Source organism: Ischnura elegans, chromosome 7 (assembly GCF_921293095.1).
Source record: "Ischnura elegans chromosome 7, ioIscEleg1.1, whole genome shotgun sequence".
In the NCBI taxonomy this organism is placed as follows: Eukaryota; Metazoa; Arthropoda; class Insecta; order Odonata; family Coenagrionidae; genus Ischnura; species Ischnura elegans.
The window spans coordinates 3,536,116-3,560,811 of record NC_060252.1 but is presented as its reverse complement, the minus strand read 5'-3'; the positions used below and the strand labels follow the sequence as shown (position 1 = coordinate 3,560,811).

General features: G+C 39.3%; 2 protein-coding genes across 3 annotated transcripts in view; both read left to right on the top strand.

Moving 5' to 3' along the window:
- LOC124162181 (STAGA complex 65 subunit gamma-like) overlaps nt 1-24,314 on the top strand; it is a 33,071-nt gene extending 8,757 nt beyond the window's left edge. The window contains exons 5-8 of the mRNA XM_046538613.1: nt 2,007-2,128; nt 18,328-18,512; nt 21,628-21,774; nt 23,926-24,314. Coding sequence (XP_046394569.1) covers nt 2,007-2,128; nt 18,328-18,512; nt 21,628-21,774; nt 23,926-24,082 — 611 coding nt within the window. The 3' untranslated portion in view covers nt 24,083-24,314. The remainder of the gene's footprint in view (nt 1-2,006; nt 2,129-18,327; nt 18,513-21,627; nt 21,775-23,925) is intronic.
- On the top strand, nt 3,756-7,502 carry LOC124162182 (putative nuclease HARBI1). Of its 2 annotated transcripts, none has more exons than XM_046538615.1 (5): nt 3,756-5,316; nt 5,400-5,456; nt 5,560-6,164; nt 6,265-6,556; nt 6,917-7,502. In XM_046538615.1, the coding sequence occupies exons 3-5, from the start codon at nt 5,974-5,976 to the stop codon at nt 6,947-6,949; spliced, it is 516 nt and encodes a 171-aa protein (XP_046394571.1). In that variant the 5' UTR covers nt 3,756-5,316; nt 5,400-5,456; nt 5,560-5,973; the 3' UTR covers nt 6,950-7,502. The 2 variants fall into 2 exon arrangements, with proteins under 2 accessions (XP_046394571.1, XP_046394570.1); XM_046538614.1 differs by having other exon boundaries at nt 3,756-5,456; nt 5,560-5,779; nt 5,956-6,164.
- Nucleotides 24,315-24,696: the final 382 nt, after the last annotated feature.

Genomic DNA, 24,696 nt, shown 5'->3' with positions numbered 1-24,696 from the left:
ATACAACTGATAACTTCAAGCTTGACTTTGTGAAACCTCTCCATATTGGCGATAAAGGAGTAAAACTTTGTCAGGTTCACTATTATATTAATATGGGCTGGACCCGGGTTTCGTAACGTAGTTAAATCTTCAGGCGACTGATCTTACATGCATCTTGTGTCTATGCATACACATTGAATACGACAATAAGGACATCTATCGGAAGGGGGTGGGGGTTAATCAGGGAATGGAGGGGGAGGAGGGGCAGCCTTGGTTTGGGGCGAGGGATTTTCCCGTGTGGATCTGAAGGGAAGGGTGGGTGAGGAGAAGAGGGGTGAGGAAGGAAGCGGTGTTGGAGAAGAAAGAAAGAGAGGAGTAGCGGGGGTACATTGAGTTATCCAAGAAGTCACAATAGTCTGTGGTAGTCCGGCTGTGGATGGTGCGGGCATGGGATAATGAATCTTCAGTTTTTCCCGCTTCATCTCACTCATCCGCATAAGTATTTTAAGTAGCATTTTCCCTATAATTTCCATCAACTTCTTCTGGAGTTTCATACCTCAGTAGCTTCTTTCATACAACTCTACAAATCAAACTGAAAAATTGTCTTTTCAACAATGACATCTCTTTTAGCTAGTACCTTCTTAATCTAAATCTGCTTCATTTCAATACAGGTATGAATATCAGATTTCTGGCTTCCTACCAATCTTTTCTCTGATTAAAGATACCAAAACACCCCATGTACATAATATTTAATTTTGTTCCTCTGGGTGATCATGCCAGAGTTGTAGTTCCCCAGCAAGTAAAATTTATCCACTTGGCCCATCCCTTGCTGCTGCTTGCATTCAATGGAGACTACTCACCCTCTCCCCCATGGCTTTATCCTCACTTACTGTCTCCAGATGATCATTGAATTTCCGTGCTTGAAAAACACTGGAAGACCTCTACTCATAAGCCTTCGGAAAGTAGTTACCTCTTGTTTAATTTTTGGAATTAAAAGCCTCTATATTTCTCAAAGGCAAGCAGCACTTGATTAGCCTGTTTTTAAATTAGTTTGATCAAGTTCGACTCTCATGGGATAACACTCAAATTAGAACCTTTTGGATCTAATTTCCCAGTTTTAGTTTGATTCTCTGGATTCACTCATCTCTTATAAATATACTCTACTATATATTCTCATATAAATACAGAGTCAGTTGGACTAACATATGAGTGAGCACCTCGTATTACAGAGTTTGACTTCATGGATCAACACCCAAGAGATTACATATTCGCTAACTATAACTCACAGACTTAAATTTCACAGAGGGTCTAGGTTGCTGATAGGTTGAATTTCAATTTATCTTTTTGATTCTCCATGGTATTAGCCTCCACGGTGTTCCACACATAACTTGAGTTAGCTTGCAGTTACCTCTCTTTCTCCCATTTATCAGTTATCAGGTTACACAGCATGACCTGTTCTTCACAGTCGCCAATCATAGGAAAGTAGAAGTCATGAAATGGTCATTTTCTGGGTCCATAACCTGACAAAATATTGCTTATTCATTTGTACCGCTTTAAGTGTGTAATTAGAGACTAATAAAGTCAATCCTTCTCCTCTCCTCTCCGAATATACTCCCCCCCCCCCCCTTCTAATTTTGAGGCTTCAGTTTCAGGAAAAGTTAAAGAAATGCGTTTGAATAATGCGTCCCCCCCCCCTTTACTTTTACCACGGGCATTTTTGGAAAAAAGGGGGGACTATATTCAGACATATACGGTAATGTCTGTACGCTTCTACGATTTTGATCTGGCCCTTCATATGAATACCATTACGAGAGATTATAAAGAGTGATTAAGTTTCTTAACAAGTATCCAAGGTGATAAAAACTTATGAGTCTTTAATGAGACTTAGACGTTTTCTTAATGTACATTTACATTTCAATATAGACTGCTTAAGTTGGGGTTACCTCTCTAAACAACCGTTTACTTTTGCCTTTTTCCCAATTGATATGTTTGATATTTCTCACTTGTTACTCTGTGTCACCTCACAGCCACATCTGCATCAGTGCTTGAGGTGCTCTGCGGTGTGTGCCACGAGTATTTGCAGAAGATGACGCAGTTGATGCGCGTGGCAGCAGATCGAGAAGCAATGGCAGCAACGTCTGGATTCCCCGTGAGTGAATGAAGTCTCATTCCATTTATTCCAAGGTTACCCTCCCTTTTTTCATTGTCAGTGCTTGTAGTAATCTTTCAGAGGCTCATTTTTTTTAAATTACAATGATTGAAATTCCCAAGGAGAGAAAGTAACAGGCGAAAGGAAAAAGAAAAACTTAGAAATTGCATTATAAGAGAAGGCTAAGATAACTCTATTGTAGAGATGTGCGAATAGTATCCGTAAATACTTGAATACCTTGAATACTAGAAAGTATTCGATATTTGAGGTCTCGAATAATTATGCTAAAGGTACGCTCTCGAATACTTTGAATTTCACGCCGTACACTGTCGCACACTGTGATTGGTAGTTGACTCGGAAAATTGTAAAGAACTCTAGTGCATGCAATGACGTTTTAGCCACATTGACAAACTGCATCAAATTCATGGATAAGAGCGATGAAAAGAGTTCGACGTGGGGAACCAAAAATGATTGGGTGAAAAAATCCGAAAATCCCCGGTTTCCCCCACCAGGAGAACCTTAGTGCCGTGGGATAGTAACTACGCAGCACAATTCCCAAAATCTGCTACCCCCTCCATCCATCAGCCCTCGGCCTCCGACGCTTTCCTCCTCTCCTAAATGAAACAAAAGGTGAAAAAACAATAGAAATGTGTTTTGTGCCCCCCCTTTTCTCACCCACTGACCTTTTTCAGCCTACCTGCTTCAAAGTTCCCAGTTTCTGGAGGTCAACTGCTGCATGAATCACCTAATCAAAAGGTGTCTAACAATGACTTTAGGCAATTGATATTACACCTTTATTGGATTGAAGTATTAGTAATGTGCACGTATTTTAAAAAAGAATAAGAACCAACGCGACGCATTTCTGACTTTATTTAAGCATTTTACGTGAGGAAATAAATGTCAAAATACGACGGAGACTTAGCATTCTGGCGAGACTCGATATGAGCAGCCGAGCTTCTCGGAAGTTGATGCAGTATTTTTTTCCGAAAACATATATCAAGTTACAATTTATGAGTTGTGCTATAAATCTCTATTGTTACAGCCACAGACGAAGGGACATTTTCTCAGAATATTTGGTTTCTCCCTGATAGCAATTCGAATTCATCTTCTTATCTCGTGAGAACTTCCAAAGGTGGACTGAAAATAATTGAAGAAAAAAAGGTGGAGAAGAGGGTGTATTTTGCAAAACGCCTCAGATTGTCTGCTAGCACTTGACAGCAGGAGTGGGGGTAAAGCAAGCTACCTGTTGAAAATAAGAAGTTGGATGAAGCCGAGTATCAGATGGGTGTGCCGCTGAAATGGCGTTTTGTAGATAAGAATGTATACATCAGACAGAAATCCATCGTAGCAGTGTAAATGCCGAGACGGCATGCAATCATTTTTCGCGAGGTGGTGTCCCCCCTTAGAATATTTGAAAGAGATGTTAGTTGAATCAACTATATGCCCAAATTGTTTCCATAAAATTAAAATATTCCATTAATCAGCTAAATTCCTGTTCGAATCCTTTAAAGGAAATCAAAATTACTCCCCAAAATCTTGTGTTTCCTGCTGCATAGGCAACCGAGTCAAACATTCCCGCATTCATAGTTTAGTATTCGAGGTATTCAAATATTCGAGCAATGATTTAATATTCGAATTCGATATTAGAGTTGGAGAAATCTGCTATTCGACCCATCTCTACTCTATTGCCTTGCATACTTTACCATTGCAATTCTCAGAATACTACTTTCAAGGCTGATATCAAGAAAGCCTTCAAACAAATGATTGGAAATTCTGAATCTTAATGGGATACCCTGTGTCGAGGCAAATGAAGGAATGAACTGTGATAGGGCAAAAGTTTGGCCAGCATGTGTTCCATCTCCCTCGTACTGCTTTTGACTCCCAAGTCCATGGGCCCTGCTTCAAAACTTCCTCCAAACAATCTTAGTTATGACAGTAAGGCAGTGGGCATGAGGTCACATGGTGAGACAGCGGTCAAGATGAACACCGAGGTACTCCACTGTGTCCTGTCAGAGGACTTCCATGCACCCGACGAGAAGATTACCAGGTTCTTTCTGTCCCCTGGAGAACACAATGGCTTGAGTTTTCTTCTTGTTTACTCCAAATCACCAATGCTGTACCATTCCACCAGTTGGTCAGTGGTTCGTTGAAGATAGGCCATCTGTTGTTGCTTACCAGGAACTGTCTCCATATAACGCTGCCATCATGTTGGGTGCAAAGTTTCCAGGGATGTCTGCCATATATGTAAACTTTAAATAGCAGCAGAGAAAGTAAACTGCCTTGAGGAACTCCTGTTTTGATGTGCCGATGTGTGGAAGTCCTAGATATACTTCCAGAGTGGCACTCATCTCTTTCTCCAAGGTTGATTCAAATGTGGAAAAACTTTCCCTCTTTCTCCCTAACTTTCACTCCCTGCGGAACACGTCCACTCCAAACCTGAGCACTCAACAAACTTGGAGGATGCAAGTGTGTTTGCCAGGGAATCTCGATATTTCCCAAGAGTTATAATGGGCCGTATTCTAAGACGTTCCTAGAGGAACGACTCTTCCCGTATGACGTGTTACTAGGGGGAAGTCAACCTCTAAGCATTTTTGAAACGTACCTCTTCGTTTGTAGGACCAACTCTATCTACAAGCATACCGATTGTCTCCCTACTATTTTGAGCATGGCTCAGACCATGCTACTAAATTGTAGGAACGGTTTCAAGGCCTAATATGGCGGAATGCGTTGCTCACCTCAGGATTTTGGCATTTTTTTTTAGACACATGTGGCAATATGCGATCAAAATGTAGTTAAAATGTCGCTTCTTTAACCTGACGATGTTTATTTATTTCATCATATATGCCTGTTATAAGGAAACGTATAAAAAGAACGAAAAAGTGAAGTCTGTAATAGCAATGAAGTAAACAACCATTGCATCAACATGGACGCAGAATTTGCAAGGTACGTGATGGAAGAGCCGTATATTTATGTTGGAAGAATGCACCTAAGGGATAGGCAGAATCCCATAGAGTTTTATTCAGAAGCGGGATTCCTCCAGAGGTATCGCTTCTCGAAGAGAACGGTCTCAGACCTTTCTCACATTACCTTATGTGAGGAGTGAGCGTTTAAGCAACCGTGGTTTGCCGATTCCGGATATTTTGAAGCTGCTAATTGCCTTGAGGTTTTACGCCACCGGGTCATTCCAGGTATGTGGTATCTTTTACGTAAGATTTATAAATGTTTTTTTGTCGCGTTGATCATGTAATACGTATTCAAATCCCTTTTGCAGTTAGTTTGCGGCGATCTGGCCGGGGTTACTCAGGGGACGGTGTCCAAAATTATCAAGGTATGCTTTCTCCTTGGTTTGGTACTTGTATGATCGTAAACTTTCCATTTGTTGGGGAAGAGTTATAAGGTGTTTCATGACAAATATTTGGTAATCATTACAGAGCATCAGTAATGACCTGGTGACAGTATTACCTCGGTACATGAAGTTGCCAAGTTCAGATAAAGATACTGCTCGATGCAAGAGATCTTTTTACGAAAAAGGTCAATTTCGTGGAGTGGTGGGTTGTATTGACTGCACCCATGTTCCGATTGTGAGTCCGGGGGGGGGAGTTTGGCGAGTTGTACAGAAACCGGAAGGGGTGGTTTTCCCTAAATGTGCAGGTATGTATATTTTATTTACCAATTTATCGTCATCATGTTGCACCAAGATGTTATATTTCTCGATGTTACACTACTATTAATTCAAGTTTCTTCTGCACTACTATTTAGAATGCAATTTCATTGTTTTTATGTCAACAAGTGCTAAAGTGGAATCTTATAATTTCATTTTAACTTAGGTCGTTGCCGGTCCAAATATGGAAATAATTGATATAGTTTGCAGATGGCAAGGTTCAGCTCATGATGCTAGAATTTTCCACAATAGTCGCCTTAAGCTGAAATTTGAGACCAATGAGGTGAAGGGCATCCTGCTAGGAGATAGTGGGTATCCTCTATTGCCATATCTTTTCACACCAGTTTTAAGACCAGTGTCTGCTTCTGAGAGGAGGTAAAAAAAGAGAGAATTTGTGATTCACGTTGTAATTTTGACAAAAGTTATAGCACCTCAATGCCTTAAGCATGGTGTTTTATGAAAACTAACCTTTCAGGTACAACATCTCCCACATTAGGACAAGGTGCACAGTGGAGCGTACATTTGGGGTGTGGAAACGTAGATTTCCATGCCTCAGTATGAAGCTCCGCGTGAAGTTATTTACTGCACAGAAGGTCATTTTGGCTTGTGCAGTTCTTCACAATGTGGCTATGCAGAATCATGATCCTATGCCTGATCCTGTGCCAGCTATGCCCAGGTTGGAAGTCCCTTTACAAAGACTCCAACCTGTTCACGGTCGCCCAAATGCCATCCGGGCGGCATTTATAGAGAGGCATTTTGGTGAAGAGGTAATTATTTTTGGGAAAATTAATATGATATGAAAATTTCCATTTCAACTCCATTTGGCTTACTTTATGTGATATCAAAGAAGGAAATGATATGCAGAAATGGAGATATGTATGACAATGGCTGGAAAGATTTCAATTTTAACTTCCATAATTTCATTTATTTTGAAAGCTCACTGATAAAATATGATTCAATTTGATTTAAGATTATATGCAGTGTGCTCCATTGAGAATTCACCATGTTAATCTTCAGATCTAACAACAATGTACTATTGACTTAGATTACTCATTATATGTAGCCCTGAAATTGTAAGGTATGCATGTTCTAACGAAATCATACAATGTCATTTTTCTTTTAAATAGGACAATGTTCTTGAACCTCAGAACGTGGCATAGGATTTGATTCTGCATAAACACAATGAGAAGAACTTCACGACCCCAAAAATCTTGTGGCAAGTAAATAACTTCATGTGGCGTGGCACCTTGTCCCAGGAAGCAGACCTAAGGTATAGAGGATACTTACTGACTCCAAGGATATCATTTGTCTCATTGGTCTATGCATGCCATCTTCTTTGGAAAATTTTGCATCATGAGCTTCAACTTGTCATTTGTAAACATATCTATTATTTCTATTGTTGGGTAAAACATCTCAGTACAATTCGCCGAGTAGGGAGCATGGTTGCAGTGCAATCCACAACTCCAGGACTGCTTGCATTGCGCAGTATCTTATGCTGAAATTGGCAACTTCATCTCGAGGCAAATTATGGTTTGAAAATATCCGGATGAGGCAAACCGCGGTTGCTGAGGAATTCTACTTCTGAATTAATGGGATTCTGCCAATCCCTTTTGTGTATTCTTCCAACATAAATGCATGTGTCTGCCATCACGTACTTTCATACTGAATTGTTCAATTGCAATGGATCTTAATAAATAAATTATGTTATTCTGATTTAAAACCATGTATGTAGTTCCTTCATTTCCCTTTTTGCTCTAGGCTCCCACAAGTTTTGCATGTTCCTTGCAATGCATGAATATGGATAGCAAAATGAAGCATATGAAAAGAGCTATAATTACTTCTCATGGCTATAACCCTAATTTCAGGCCTCTATCTGCGTGGAAATTAATTTAATGTTTTATGTATTATACACACTAAAATTTATCTAGCAGGCACGTCCATGGACCATCGGACCATGTTATGCCCTTTCAATTTGTCCATTTCATATTTGTGAGGAAATACAATGTCATGGAAAAATAATCATGAACGATGAATAGGCAATCAGATAATATGACAAAAAAATGGGCTTTGACAATTAAATTTTAGGAAATTAATAAAATTAAACAATTCTGTATTGAAATTAGCATCATTTAAAGAAAACCTTAGCAAAATTACTTTTCATTAAAACCTTAAGAGGTTGTCAGTCCCATCATGAAACATGACTGTATGATGGTAGGACTGATCATAGGGAAGAGCAACAGGGGAGGGTTATTCAAGGTCTACCCACTTTCCATATTCTATGCTGCTAACATATCTTACAACAAGGAGAAGGTAATAAAAAATGTAAAGCGGGAACTTGATGTCAGCAATGGACCACTAGTACATTGGAGAATTGAATCAAGAGCTATACTCAATCAACCTTCATATTAATGACAGATGTGATAAACTACATAGAATATCAAATGAAATCTTAAAAAAAGTCTCCTACAAAGGCAGCAATGCCTTGCACAGCAGTGAAATTACTAATTAGGGGAGTTGTGTAAGCATAGTATGTATTTCATTAGCATTAAATTATTTTCATTCATGGGAGGTATTAAGAGAGATCGTTCACATGAAAGCAACTATATGCTAGTCACTATGGTTAACCATGATGCATTAATGACTGACATGTCAACATAAATATTACTCACTCAATTTGCTAAACGAAAGTTTTTCCAATGAATAGTTTGTGTTACCTTCAGCAACATGTTAAAGTGATCCAAAAACTGCTTTATATTAAACCACAAAACTACACCTTTAATGGTGACCACTCATGGTGAGAAAGGAATGCATAAAATTAAATATATTTACAGTAAAACCCCTAATTTACACTTTTCTAGGGACCCAAGAAAAAAAGTGTAAATTGCGGGAAAATGCAAATTGTGGGAAATAGAGAATTTTCACTTTTATTCATATACTGGCTTTGGAAATGTTAATTTTTTAATTGTTCACTAAGCATTATTCCATAACACCGTTTCCCTCTGAAGCACAGTGTTTTTGCTGGCAGCAAAAATTAACAAATAATCCTGTTTTTTCTGCTCTGAAAACATCTTTTGGGCTGTAACCTTCCAGAACTCTAATATATTCAGATTCTTTCCACTGAGTTGCTGTCTCATGTGTTAACATCTTTGCTTTCACCACTCACCATCTTATATACAAGACTGTACCTATTTTTGAATCTGTCCAACCAACCATTATAGATGCCGTGGAATCTTCGATTCCCAATCTTGTGGGGAAATACTTTTTCTCAAGGGCCTTTGGGCCTGTTTACACGATACATTAACACGTACGAGTTAATTTCTGCTTGCATGAATGATTTTTGTGGACCGGAACGGGACATGTACGAATGTAGGCAGGGGCAGATCCAGGATTTTTTTCTGGAAGGGGCACAGAGGGCCTGACAGGCAAAAGATCTTGTCTTAATTGAGATTAAAAACAAGATATAACAATGACTTTACAAAATTCTCTTTATTTTTATATCAAAGTTATTCTTATTGAATTAAATGATTGAGCCTCCTTGAGTAATACACAAAACAAAGCGAACATAATGATGACCATCAGGGGCGGATCCAGGATTTCTTTCTGGGGGGCACAAGCAATGCCGTATCCAGGATTTTGATCTGGAGTGGGGGGGGGGGGGGGCACAATGATACCACGTTATACAAAACAAACGCAATGATAACCGGACCGTATTAAAAATCTAGCATATTTTTAAGTGTCTGGGAGGGCACGTGCCCCCCCCCCCCCCATAGATCCTCCTATGATAACCGTATTCAAATTTTGTCTCTTTTTTTAAGCATCTGGGGGGGCACGTCCCCTGCCCCTAAATCCGACTATGAATGCATGAACCAAATTTGAACAGGTTCTATTTTCTGTTCGTGCATATACGCACAAGTTGGGTGAATACACGGTGCATTTTCGTGTTCATAATTTAGACATTAACTTGTACGGGTTAATGTACTATGTAAACAGGCCTTTAGATGACACCACTTGCTGGAACATTTGATGATCTTGCACCTAAAAACTACTCTTTTAGAATTCGTTCTATTTATTCTTACCTGGAATTCTTCACACATATTCTCTTTTTTGATAAATGTCCGCACTGGTTTGCATATTTTACAATGGCATCGCGATTTTTCACCACGGTATTGAATGTTGAGACTGGGAATCCGAACGGATTGCCAGTCCCAACATTCGAGTCGCCAGCGTTTGAATCGATGCGGGTTCCGGTGTGGGAATCAACTATCTCTATAATTTTCATTTTCTCGTCAATTAAAAATGTCCGTTTTTAAAAATTGAGGGTAACTCGGCAACACACGAGTATCTGCAGGTCATGACCTACTCCTCGGCGATCCAGTGCGTAGTACAAACTGTCATGGGACTTCATAATTTTTGAAAGTTACAATAGTTTGCGATACACTGCTATTTGAATGGGATAATTCAAGTTTAAATAAGTTTTTTTAAGTATTTAATTAACCCATAATTGCTACGCAACTTTTGAATGAAGTCAGCGCAAATGATCCCAGTTGTCGGTCAAGTATATAGTTCCGGCATTTATCACGTCTGGTTTCCTTTCAAACTCTCGTATCAAATTATCGACTACATGATTATTGTCAACATTCCTCAAGGAGTTCTTGCATTATATTTAATACATAGCTCGATTGCTCAATACACCTACTTTCATATCGTGAATCTTTTCGCCGCTGACAGAAAACGAGATGACGTAGTTCAACTTTCCGACGTTAGTGGCGTTCTGTCCCGCCACATTCAAATTCTTCCCGAAAATAGTTCTCATTACGTCTCTCTTAGATTTTTAAATAAAAATGCGCGAAAGGAAGCCAAAAGACAGTTTTAAGGGCTGATATGCGCGATTAATTGTTTTACTACGCAAAAATTTTTTTTAGTCGGCACGTCGTGATGCACATGGCGGGAAAACGAAAAAAACATTGCGTAAATACAGGGTTCTATTTACATTGGAGAGATAGGAAATATGACGGGACCCAGAAAAAAACTTGCAATTTGCGGAAAAACGTAAATTCTGATAACGCAAATACGGGGTTTTACTGTATTACATTACGTCTTGCTTTTACCTACGTCACCGAATTACCTGAACAGATTGAAAGAAAGAGTAATTAAAGGAATGGGAAATGCAGCTAAATAACATTAACCATGTTCAATTGAATTAAAGTTTATTTACAATTTAAAAATAAATAAATAAATACAAAAAAATTACAAAGGAAGGACGAAGTTGTTGGTTGACAGACAAAACATATTTCTGAGAGCAAGAAGACGATGCAAAATCAAATGCAAAGAAGGCAAAATTGCTGGTTGGATGTGCAGAATTACATGAGGAAGAGTTGGGATATGGCTAATGAAAGGCAGGAGTCAAGCAGGATGGAAAATAGCCATGCAGGTGCAGAGGATCTCTTTCCAGTTACAAAAAGGGCACCATCACCAGGGGAAATGGTCCACGAGAAGGTATGGAAGCAGGCGGGAGTAATGGCATCTTAAATGACACAGATGCATCCAGCAGTCCGGGAGAGAGAAGCAGGAACAGGGAGCAAACCAACGCCAAGATAGAGGAGGAATTCATAGAGGTGTATCTGAAAGCTTACAAAGAAGTTGGCATATAAGCATAGGATGCATACAAACTCCACACAACAATACAGATGCAATTTGGCCCCTTAAATCATGCATTACACCTTCATATCAATATGCAAATACAATGGTCATTCACATGCTTTTATTTACAATCATTCATTTAAGGGAGCATTGCATGGATTAAATGTTAGCATACTGGGTTTCATAACTGCAAGACTTCATACACTGAAAAGTTGGCTAGGCATTTGAAAGTTTGAGTTCCCACAACTAATATGCCAATTCTGCAGAAAACTGAAACATGCATCAAACTTAACATACATATATTTTGTTTTCATTATCCCTAAAATTGGCTGATTTTAATGAATGTACTTTCCTGAATAGCCATTGGATTAGAATCATAAGCAAATAACTTTACAGATAACAAGATAATGGAGAATTTGAACAAGAAAGACCTTTACCTAGGTGAAAGAACGCACATATTAGGGATAATGAGTAACCAAGTAATGAATCCAGTAAGAAATAACTTTTCATTTTCCAGTATTTTAAAGTTATTGAAAAATAAAGACATGCCAGTCCTATAATTAAAAGCTATTAAGAGAAAATAGAGAAATCAAAAAATAGAAAAGATGTGTGACCATGACATGCATTATTCAAGAACCAATGAGAAAGTACCTTAAGCTTCATTGTCAATTCCTGTCAATACACACTTCAGTGAAATTTTAAATAAAACCAAATTAAAGGAAGTACTTCATACCTTAATGAATTAAATCTTTTAATGGGGGATAATAAAAAAGTTCAATAACGGGCAAATGGAATGAGTGGAAACAGAAATATGTTCATGAAGAACTGGGGGCATTCCCTCCAAAAGCAGTCCACCACTGGTAGAGATATTATTTCATGCTGTAGATGTTACATTTATCACTATTCCAAGCACATCATCAAACAACAAGATAAAGAACAATGGAATGTCCTATAAATTAAAGGGAATGCTATGCTTATTGTAAGTTAGCTATTTGCAGAAATGTTATTCATCAAGAGGTGTATTAAAAATTTAGAAATGAACACTGATGCATTATGAACTCACAATAGGAATGATTATTGCCTCATGTTCACATTTAAGATTCTACTCATGTATTTGGCTGTTACTAAACTTGTTTTATCTTTAGCATAGTAATATATCATAACAAGTACCACACGCTTCAGCTTCGCCTCCTCCGTTTGAAGCTGTATACTTAAGATACGCCTCTTAAATTCCTCCTCCATCTGGATGGTATTTCCAGCAACCTTGGCGTTGGCTAGCTCCTGTTCCTTGATTGCGCATGCAATCTCTGCTTCTCTCTTCCGGACCTGCTGGATGGCATCCTCCTTTTCATTATAAGATGCCATGTGCCCCAGCCTAGCTTCCATCTCCTTCTCAATGGCCGCTTCCCTGGTAAATCGTGCCCTTTTTGAACTGGAAGAGGTCCCTGCACCTTGAATCCTCGGAGTGTATGCTTCCTCTACCGGTCTTTCGTCAGAATCGGAGGAAATATCATAAAGTATACCATTGATTAATGAAAAACATGAGATAACATTCCTGGAAATGGTATCAAGAAACTCAAATTAACCTTGATTATATTTGATATCCAATAACAACTTCCATAAGTCGCAGGAAAATAAGAACATAATACACAAAGGCTAGTACGATACAGTTAAATTTCTCTTTAAAGAAGTGTTATTCTTTCATGCAAAATCATGATACTGTTCACCATTACTAATTTTTGGCTGGAAGATGTTAAATGTGATACTTTTTTGATTGTTGTTAATCTCAGTGTGACACTATGGAATTCCCTTCATTAATGATAGGTACATAATCCTTATTTTCAATCAACTTGCCTGATATCTCAGAAACGTTGGGAGGAAGCAAACACTCCGAGGTCCCAACCCTACCCACCGTGGAAACGCTAGGGACCGGCAATGCATCGCAATCCCCCGCATTCGGCGGTGAGTAGGAGATGGACGGCATGGCTATTTCCATCTCTGGTGGCAAATCTTCCCGGCTGGTGGATGGCATAGGTCCGCCACCAGTCCTCATCCTCTCCTGCCTTTCATTAGCCAGCTCTTTCCTCTTTCTCATCTTCAGGTTATCCCAACTCTTCCTCAATTGCTTGGCGGTGCGCTATAAGGGCGAGAAATTATCGGTAACATTGAGGTTTACGACACAAAATAAATTACTGGACAAACTAAAAATCAATATCCATCACTACACCCACAATTTATAATGCTACGTTAATTAAAAAATTACTTACTTTACCATGAAAAAAACAATTACAACTATTCCTCCACCATTGTGGAGTAGTTATAATCATTTCCGCTACCACGCCGATACCAAAAGCTCACAACAATAATTCCAATAGCATTCCATAACATGGAATTATTGTTGTGAAGCTTTTGGTCTCGGCGTTGGAAAGTAACATTTATTTATATTGCATGGCGTGAATCATATTTCATCTTGCATTGCTAATGAAGGGAAATACGTTACAAGTAAAATCTCTGACAGCGACTTAATCACAATGGTTTTTTGCAATCTACTACCAAAATGCACTTAAGGATTCCAGCAAAGAATGGAAAACAAACTTCAAAGATTTATCAACCGATTCTAAACCCCAAAGCCAATGAATGATCCAGGAACTTAAGTAACGTTCAAAAAAGTCCTTCTTCTGAACAGAGTTATACGAGTTATGCAGGATTGCCGTTGAAATTGACCAAGCTGCCTCGCGAACTACCATGCAGAATTGCTCTTTGCAAGTATATCCCCAAATTTCCCGATAGTTTTAAAGCATTGACTTTGTTAAATAGTTAGCAATGAAGCTATAACCACTTCTCATAAATAATCGTTCATCGAAACAAAACCTTTCATACAATCGCACAATACATTCATAACCATCATACTTCCAAAGTTACTTACCTTCTGCACAAATTCATTAGAATTAAATTCTTCCTGCACATCCAACCAGGCTTTCGCCTTCTTCGCATTTGATAATGCTTCCGTCTTCTTGCTCTCCAAAACCTCCTGATGCTTAACTATGATGTCAACCAACAACTTCGTCTCTTCCCTTGTGAGCCGAACCATACGTCGGTCCTCCATCTTTCTGTCTGTTTTTGTCTTCTGTGGCATCCGGCTTCCTCGCGCATTGAACTGTGGGCAGCAAACGTCACACGAAACGTCAAGGACGCGTGACGTAGATATGAGAATTTCAGCGATCAACTCAACACTCACTACTTCGAAGAGGAAGAGATTGCTTTCGTTGTAGGAACGTTCTTGACTCCGAATAGTAGGTGGAGATACATCTCTAACTCTCCCCACTCCGGTGAAGAGTAAGAGAAAGAGATTCGTTTAAAAATACGGCCCTATAAGCCATTGAAACATCCAAGAAACTTCAACTGAGAAGACGCGTATAAGCTCCTCACTGCATGGAAGAGGCTCAGAAAGACAGAAAAATTTGGGACCTAATCGATGGGCCTGTTTAAGGCTAATCACCTGGATCATCGCCACTTTAACCTGAAGATGTCTGCAGACGGAACTGTTGTCATTAAAAACAACATACAGGGTTGGAAGCCCTAGAAGATGCTGCTATTGAACAGGGTTATTAGCACTAATGGATGTCTTGAGCATATGTTCATTCTTCATGAAATTCTTGAAATGGAAATTGTGAGTTGATCGCAAATTAGGTACTTCAGAAGAGCTGAGAAGTGAACTTTCAGCTTAGTTTCTCCAACATAATCGTATAAGCTGTGGCACGCAAGCATCGTCCTCCTAATCATTGATGACAGAGTTAACAGAAAGACCTTTCAGTTATGTATTCCAATATTCCATTTTCTGTTTTTGAATCAGCTGTGGAAAAATATGTAAATCCCATCACTCTTTACTACCATTCCAATTACCATTGGGAAACCGTCTACGAGCCCTCATCCCTGTTTGATGGTTTTGGTGATGTGTTCATTTAATGCATTGCAGGTCCAAAATCTTGGGTGTACGCAGCAAAGCAAATAATTTTTAGTACAATGGGTGTTCTTCATAATATCAATCATTTTACCTAATGTTAGGATACTTACTTAGGATAATGCTTGTTTGGACAGTGACTGCCCTTAAGTAACAATTTTTTCATCCTAAAGAATGCCGAATAGTTTGATGTAATGAACCCAATATGTTTCTTCGGTGCCTCAAGAGATGCATGTGGCTAGTTTAATGTGAGCCACATTTGGAATGGTGGTCTGGTGTGGGGTAGGCAGGCAGATAGATAGGAAGGCTTCAACAAGGTAAGCAGACCAAGATGTGTCAAAGTACCTAAATGTCCAGTGCTTAAGCAATCAATTTAGCACAGCCTTCGCGCCACTTCCCAAAGCAAATTGGCAGGGAATGTGAATGACCATTGATTGGTACAAAGTGATAACTGATAACTTCAGGCTTGATTCTGTGAAAGCTCTCCATGTTGGAAATAAAAGAATAAAACTTTTGAAAGCCAGTACGGCAGAGCAGGCAAACACCTGAAGATGTAACGACATTGCAAAACCTGGGGCATGCCTATTTAAATACACAAGTGAACCTTTCAAAGTTTTATTCTTTCATTTCCCATTTGCAGTACAAAGTTAGGATGAGTTGTATGGATTACCATGGAATAGGCTGGAAGATGTAAGCATTCATGTTCACAATGTGCTTGGGACCAAAAGTCATTCAATTTCACCAAGTCAAAATCATTCTCTACATTTGGGTTAATATTAGAGATGGGTCGAATAGCTGATTTCTCGAACTCGAATATCAAATTCAAGTATAAATCATTATTCGAATATTCGAATACCCCGAATACTAGAATTGCGTAAAGCATATTAAACGTACGTTTTTTTCTTCTATTTCACTTGATGGATGTATAAATAAAAAGGTGTACATATATCAAATACATTTCAAGAATAAACTTTTTATTTTTAATAAAATCCCCACATTGATTGTTGTTGCTTTACATCAGATATTTTTGGTTGCACTTTTCCTTATGTATCTGTTTTTGTTGCGTGACTTTGTTTAGATAGACTTGTCATCTCCAAAGCCAACTGATTTTTTTATCTTCTCAACTTTATTTGAATCTTGGAAGTCACTAATTCTGAATCGTACATCAAGAATGGTGGCAAAAGTGAATAATTGTTCTTTCTCCAGAAATTCATACCAACTTTTCCTGGAAAACAGCAAATCATTGACGAAACCTTGTAGATGACTATGCAAAAATTTCTTAATTTCTAGGAAATTAATAATGCTATTTACAAAGGGGAAAACTTTGACTGCTCTTCCACTTGCAAGAAATGTTGCTCCTGCAGAAACATCCAGAACATTAATCGATTGCTTGATAGCATCCCTCTGTGGTGGAGATTTGTCTGCATTGAAACTCAGGTTAGAGGCAGCTAATGATATTTATTGCTTCTGTTCCAGAATATGCCTCATAATTTTCAATAGCAAGTTATCTTGTGGGTTCATCTTGAATGAGTTTAGATTGAGAAATGCTGAAAATAAGTTTTTGAATGTTGGTGTATTGTTGGTATGCATTCAGCTAGGGGCCTGTGGGCGCTAGGGGCCTAGGGGTGCTGTGCGGTCGTTGAAGTCACCAGCGAGACCCACCATTTTTTTACTATTGTTTTAATGAAAATTTCAATCATTTTTCTACTTTGACGCATCCATGCAGAGACATCATTCGACATAGAGAAACAAAACTGACGCCAGGGAAAGCCTGCATCCTTGTAGTATTCGAATCTGTGATGATCTTTCCGATGTGGAATAGTTCGGGAGCAAAAGCTGAATGCGTGAGGTAAGGTACCCCTAAAGTCAATTTTTTTCTTTCATTTTCAATTTTTTTTAGGAGTTTCGAGGGGGAAATCGGGAGTTTTTTAGAGTTTTCCCCCGATCATTTTCGGTACAACATGTCGAACGATATGTATCTGTCTATTCACCACTCTAGGCCCATTTCACATGGACGGTCCGTGCTACGCACCCGAATAAGGTCCCACTGACATTAATGGAAGCTTACTTATGAGTGCAGACGGTGGACGCACCCAGAGGAGCCATCCGCATGGCCCCACGGCTCATCCGTGTGCGTACGGGCCACAGGCACAGGTTTATGCAGACGGCTGATGCGGACCAAGTAGATTTGCCAGGAGAATTAGAGCGAGCTTGGAGATAACAGTGCGTCTTTTCGCAATGGAAAGTCTAATTGACACTGGGAAAATAATTGAAAAAATCATATTCATCAGTGCTTAGTTCAGTAAATATGGTCACGAAAGCGGGTTTTAATGTTCCTTGTGCCACAATAGGGTGCACCCAAAACCTCCTTTGACGGCACTTGTCTTCTGTTTTTTTTTTCGAACCTGGTAAACAGCAATAGCTTGAATTGCACTTGGCTGAGTGATGTTCTTCTACATTGGCAATCTACACTCAGCTGACATTGTGCCTATGTGAACAACGGTGACCACTCTCCATCCCCGCACGTGCAGCACGGAACGCAGACTGTATGCGTCCATGCAAAATGGGCCTTATCCACGAATTTGATGTAGTTCGTCAACTTGCCTAAAATGGTGCTGCATGCATTAAACAACTAGAGTCCTCTACTTTATTTCTAGTCAACTACGAATGACGTGTGTGCGACAGTGTATGGTGCGAAATTCAAAGTATTCGAGATCATACTTTAAGCATAATTATTCAAGATCTCCAATATTGAATACTTTCGAGTATTCGCGCATACTATTCACACATCTCTAGTTAATGTGTAATGTATATTTAATATGAAAAATTTTAAGTGACATTGTTTTCTAAATCAAAGTAATTTTTGCTCTGTCATTTCAAATTACAATGATTGGTGGGTGTACAACATGCATTTTTTAAAAAATGTGATGCACGTAGGATGTGATGGAGCGAGTTTTCCACGAGATGGGCATTGGGAGCGTGTGCACGCTGCACGCCTTCTACCAGTCAAGGGTGTGCATGTACCACGCAAGGATGGTGCACACGTGTCAGCTGCTGGGCGATGAGTACGTGGCGCTGAGGCGATCGCTCTTTGAGCAGATGGAGGAAAAGGCAAATGCGAGGTGAGTGAGCTGCCTCCGACATCATTCCCCTCTCTTGCGCATGCGCAGCCAATAATCGTGTATTTGAATGACATCCTCTCCATATGTATACAAATGTAAATTTTCCCATATTATTTTTGAATACATAATGTTGTTAGGTGTGCCAAAAACAAGTCCCAAATCTACACCCGGTGGAAAGCCCAAGGAATTTTCCATCAAACTATGTATGTATATGCCAGGAAAAACTAAAATTGTACAAGTCCCATTGGTTTTCTTGAAATCAACACTCTCCATGCTCTGATGAAATTATCAACCTCATGATCTTATTAATGATTTTTGATGTCATTTCTTTAAGTTGGACACTAAACAAATCCAGATGCATATGTGTTACATGTTACACACAATTTTAATGCCGAGTTTTTACAATGCTTCTGCTTTCCCTAAGTTACTGATTATTAATTTTAGTATACATTGTAAATCCTTATGCCTGAACGTGAATTTATGTGTTAGAGCTGAGGTTATTATGTATGTGGTTAATTCCTAGAAAAAGTTAAAAAATACCTCATTGGAGTCTCCTTGAGGTTACATTCTTAACATAGCTACTGCTTCAGATTCTGATTACAGGTAGACTGCATTATTTGTTAATTCATAGTGAAGAGTTTTATTTTGAAGGGAAACAGAATTCATCTGTTTGTGATGCTTAGGCCTTGTGTGACATTAAATAATTTTACACAAGTAAATGGAACCGTAACTTTAGCAATCCCCATGCAATGCAAGGCACAAAAATGTATCGTGAGAAGTGAATATGTATTATAAAGCAGTGAGAAGACATGCTATGATGTATAAAATGTGTAATGCGGGTAGAAAAACAATAAAAGATGGACCAAGAAAAGCTGTTGTGAATGGTTAAATGACATATTTGATGGGTGAAACACTAGCTAAATAATATTATGTAATTATAATGATAACAAAGTCATTTCACGGCACGCACCCTCATTTAGAAGGCCTCACACAAAGTTTCAATAGTCCGTGCAGCAGAGCCGTACCTCAATAACTTACAATGTGGCTTCTTTTACTTCTCACATTTCGTAAAAGCCAAATAGACAATCATTGAATGCAATTACCAAACATATTTTATCAAGAAAAATTAATAAACGGCAAGCTATTTTGACCATGATCTGTAAATTTCAATAATGAATAAATGAATGGACGGCAAGCAATCAAACATAATACATTATAAAGCGGAAACAACAAAAAACACAGATTCAAGGAAAACATTGCTTATCATGAAATTAGACTTTAATCACTTTCAAAACCATAAAAATCCTTTTCACTATCATCATCATCAAAAACAAGAATATCGTTATGTTTTTGTTTTTTTAGTGGTCTTCAGTTGATCTTCCTGCAGTCACCAAGTACATATCATTTTTTCGGTAGGTTGACTGAAATGCCTTTTTGCTGCTTTGTTTCCATGCACTTTGGCATAGTTTAGCACTCCTGGTTTATAATGAATTGTATTGCTTAACCCTTTTGTGCTGGGCTCCTTCACGGAAAATTGTTTTTGGGTGTACGAAGACTTTGAGCATTTGCACTATTATAATCCATTTTTGGGTGCACGTCTGCGTGCTTAATATTTGTCTCAACGTTTCATTCCACTTACAAGAGCTGTGAAGCAAGAGTAGGACAAGGTGTGGGACAAGGTGCACTGTATTCGTAGTTTTTAATGCTTACATTGAGAATTCAATGTCAATTAAATCACAGAGAAGGCTCCTGGAATCAATATCCACAGAGAATGATTTGAAGGAGACTCTAAAAAATAAACATGGTTAGGACAATGGCCAGATGCCAACTGAAAATCAATGAAAAGAAAACTGAGACATTAGTATTTAGCAAAAGAGAGGAGACAGGGTCTAGCAGTAAAACTAGGAAAAAAACTTTAAGAGGTGAAATAGGTTTGCTACCTAGGAAGCAGATTAGCCAGCAATGGATGAAGCACGAAAAAAGTAAGTAGAATAGCACAGGTTAAGAAAGTATTCTAAAAAAAAGAAGAACACACTTGCAGCTGAGAAAACAGTGTAGAAGTGATGAAACAATTCTTCAGATGCTGCTACTTACGGAGCATGTGAGTTCTGAATGGGAGCCGAAGCTTGGATGTTAACAGTTGCAAAGAAGTCGAGAGTGGAAACGTTCTTAATGCGGTGCTACCAATGAATGATGAAGATAAAATGGAATGACCGAGCAAGCACGTGATGAGGAAGAGTGAGAGGGAAGGGGAGAAGACTTTTAAAGAACATATGAAGATTACAAGTTTATTGTCCGCATCATGAGACTTGATTGCCTGGTGAAGACAAGCGTCGAAGGATAGGTGGATGGGACGAAGGTTAAGGGAAGGCCCCACCAAATGAGTTGCACAGGACAGGCCAGCGGGAATGTAAGAGAGAAGAAATATGTATGTGCGTCACTTTGAAAAGGCTAGCAGAGAGGAGAGCTATGTCAAACCAAAATTTGTGATTGTTGACTTATCATCGTTATGCCTCTGAAACATTGTTATGCAAAATTTTATTGAGATCGGTTAATTCCTACCTATTCCAAATTGAATGCCAAGTTGCCGGGACACCATGGCCTGATTTGCTGTATTGAATCACTCTAGCGCCTGCCACTGCGAGTAGCCAACATAGCACTTACAGTCCGGCTGGCGAGAGTTGTCCGATGACAGCGCAAAAGGAGGGGCACCAGCACCAGAGGTTTTCAGCCAATCACTCTCCCCCAAACACATCTCAGACCCTCGCCTACTCATACAACGTTGTCAAATGCATTCGAAGCACCAAAACAAACCTGGACCACCAAAACAAGGCCTTTCTTCGAATCACCAACACAAGGGGTTTTTCCTTTGGGCCTTTCACGCTCATCGTCCCTTCTTTTGTTTACATGAGATGTGGGCGTTTCACTTTCTTACCTGGCAACCTTCCTCCCCACCCCCAACTAAACCCTTCTGCCTGTCATTGAACAACTCTCGGTGGCCAGACTGTGGTAGTCTTTGTCAGTTTGACAATGGGGAGTGAGAGCAATGACGTTCTTGAAAAAGCCCAAACAAGGGGCAAGTGTATCGCCTTACACGGCCTCTATTTTGCTGCAGGGCAAAGACGACAGATGAGGACGAGGACAATGTGCCTGAGATACACTTCCCGGCTGCATATGGTGAGGGTGGCGAGGGTGATATGCTGCAGCCCACACTCCTTGAGACGGGATTCCAGATGCTGCAGACCCTGGAGCAGGAGACACAGTGAGTAGCGTACCTCCCTTTTAACCTCAGCCAAACCATACGTTCATGAGCAGTCACGGCTCATGCCTCAAATCACAATGCAGTGGAATCCATTTACTACAAAAAACCCACTTGTAATGAAGTCGGGCTTTTAACAGATGTTGTTAAGCTGTTCACTTTTGAAAGAGTTTTTTTTTTGCCTAATATAAGATCGCTCTATGAGGCATTTTGGATTGAGTCCCACTTATAATGAAGTTAGTCTCGTGGTAAGACACAGTAAAACCTCTTTGTAGTGAACCTCTTTACATCGTAAACCTCCATACTTCATACCACCTCTACAGTCCCGTCAGATTTACACGTAAATTTATAGGCAAACCTCTATATAGTGAACCTCTTTATCTCGTAAGACCTCCACTTATCATACCAAGGAGACACCCTCGAGACGGCCTAACTACCTCCGCAAATCGTACCGAAACAACTAGAGACCATATATGCAGCCACGATTATGTCCATGGAATGACATTTTCAGTGATAAATGTCTCCCACTTTTTTTTCTTATACACCTTTATTATGCTGTAAGTTTCACGTTAACCATTAGTTATGGCCATTTTTTTCATATGAGAGCATACCTAACAGTAAATAAGAAAAAAAAGGTATCCAACTATCGTAATAATTTTAAGTGACTGTTGAATTAAGAGAGCTCACATTTTTTTCTCTCAAATCATGCGATAGCACTTGCTTTCTGTTATTATTAAATGATAAATATATGTTCAGAAATGTATGCATGTTTGTTTAAACACATAAATACTATGGTTAGAAGACAGCAGTGCCTTTCATTTCCAAAGGATATGAAAAAATGGTGCCTATCTCTAAAACCTCTCTATATTCAACCTCCATACATCAAATTGCCCAAATTTTGATCCCCTCCATTGCGATGTAAAGAGGTTTTACTGTATTAGGTTGTGAGAGAGGGAGGAAATTTTATTGGTCAATTTGAATGGTAGCTCTTTTGCTGGATGCTTTCAGAATTTTTTGTCCTTACCTGTATAAGGTTCTAAAATAATTCCTACAATAATTCTGCAGTAATCTTGGTTTGAAGTTCAATTCAAAGTTCGTATATATAACAAAGATCAGTTATAAGCAATTAAACTTCCAGCCCCTTAACCTTATAACTTTATTATGTACGGGTTCCACTGTATTACAAAGCAGCATAATAACAGCTGGAAAAGTTGAAATAATAATAGAAAAGTTTCAAAGTTCAAAGCAAAAATGTTGGTCCTGGTGAAAATTCAATGCCAAATGCTATGTGCTGTTTGAAATTGTGAAGTTTTGGGAATATAAAATTGTTTTGAAGATACAAATTTCATGTTCTTGTGGTCTCCCTTCTTTCCCTCCCTCACTTGCATTGCCTATGCATGCGTGCGTGCGTGTGATGATCATCTGCCACTGGGAACGCACAGACTGGGAACAGGGCCGGGTAATATAGGTGCCCCTGCCTGGGGCAATGCTAACAGTGGTGGATACAGATGGGGGCACCCTCCCCCCTCTACCCCCACCACTGGTGGGGCCGCTCGCATTGCCAAACAATGCAGAACCACAATTGTAACTTTTTATATCATACGATGGCATTGTCTTTATTTTTACATAATCACACTTTAATTGAAACCTTCTTAAACTTTGCATGTAATTTGATTATTTTTTTTACCATAAAGGTAATTAAGGTATCTTTTGCACCCCCCCCCCCTTGAGTTTCTTCTGTATCCACTACTGAATGCTAGGGGGTGACCTAATGCCCAACAGTGTTCATTTGTGGGTATTCCATGCCAAACTCTAGGGGAGGCGACACAACAGCAGTTTGCCCAGGTAAGTATTTTGCTTTGGGCCGGCCCTGACTGAGAATTGTACTGAGCTTGAACATCCCTTTTTCTGCAGTGTGGGGTGAATGGGGAAATGTGACATGTATTGTGGGGAAGTGCAAACCGTGAGCAAAATCTGAAATACATACTGAAAATAAACCTACAAAGTTTCCATCTAGCTTAATATTGGACCTGTTTTAAGAGTAAAGCAAGCAAAATTAAGTTATTAGTTGCTGAAAAAATAATTTAAGCATTAATGCCTAAAGCTCGCATGTGCAGAATAAGCTATCATGTTTTTGTGTTGTGTGGTGGACAGGCTGCAGCAGGCAGAAGGATCGGACGAAGACGATGACGAGGTGATCAATGTGAGTGACTCACCAGGGGGGGCAGAGGCAAGGGGGGGCTGCTCATCAAGCTGTGTGCAGAGCAAGCCAAGGAAGCGCAAGCGCAAGAATAACAGCAACAACACTTGAGAGAGGCGGAACACAATCCATCCCAAGGATGCTGTGCTATGGTGCCTGCTGCCTGTTGTGCTGAGGAGGCAGACACTTGTGCGTGACATTGTGTGCGTGTGTTTGCGATTTTCATCATTCTCTCTGCATTCCCACGCCTACGCTTGAATCTGCATGTGTTTGCAGTCATGTGAGTAGGAAATTCACAGGTTCATTAATCACAGTCACGCAATAAAAGTTCATTTCAATTGGATGTTGTTTATGCTTCCGTTTTTCACTTATAAATTATAGGCACCTAAGTTTAGCAAGCTGCCATAACAGGAAAATGGAATGGAATGAACTTGGTTTTGCAAAATTGGGTGTTTCAGCACTTTGCCAGAGGAAATGTTGAACTTGCTTTGAGAAAAACCATAAAAATGTGAGCTTTTTGTGTTGGTTTGTAAGAGTTAAAATACAGGCACATATCTTCTTTCCAAAAGTCAAACAAACTGGTGAAAAATCTTTTCTACCGCCCCATGTTTCGGTACAATTTATGCCTTTTCTATCAAGTCCTGGAGATTTCTCTATTGTCTGAGAATCTTATTTATCCCTTGATAATGCTAACTAAATTTGGAGTGGCCCACCATTTACGACTG

Excerpts from the sequence above, each read along its gene's own strand:
- LOC124162182 (XM_046538615.1), top strand. The coding sequence starts at position 5,974 with ATGGAAATAATTGATATAGTTTGCAGATGGCAAGGTTCAGCTCATGAT. Across the intron at positions 6,165-6,264 it reads GTGTCTGCTTCTGAGAGGAG|GTACAACATCTCCCACATTA; the intron begins GTAAAAAAAGAG and ends CTAACCTTTCAG. Across the intron at positions 6,557-6,916 it reads AGAGGCATTTTGGTGAAGAG|GACAATGTTCTTGAACCTCA; the intron begins GTAATTATTTTT and ends TCTTTTAAATAG.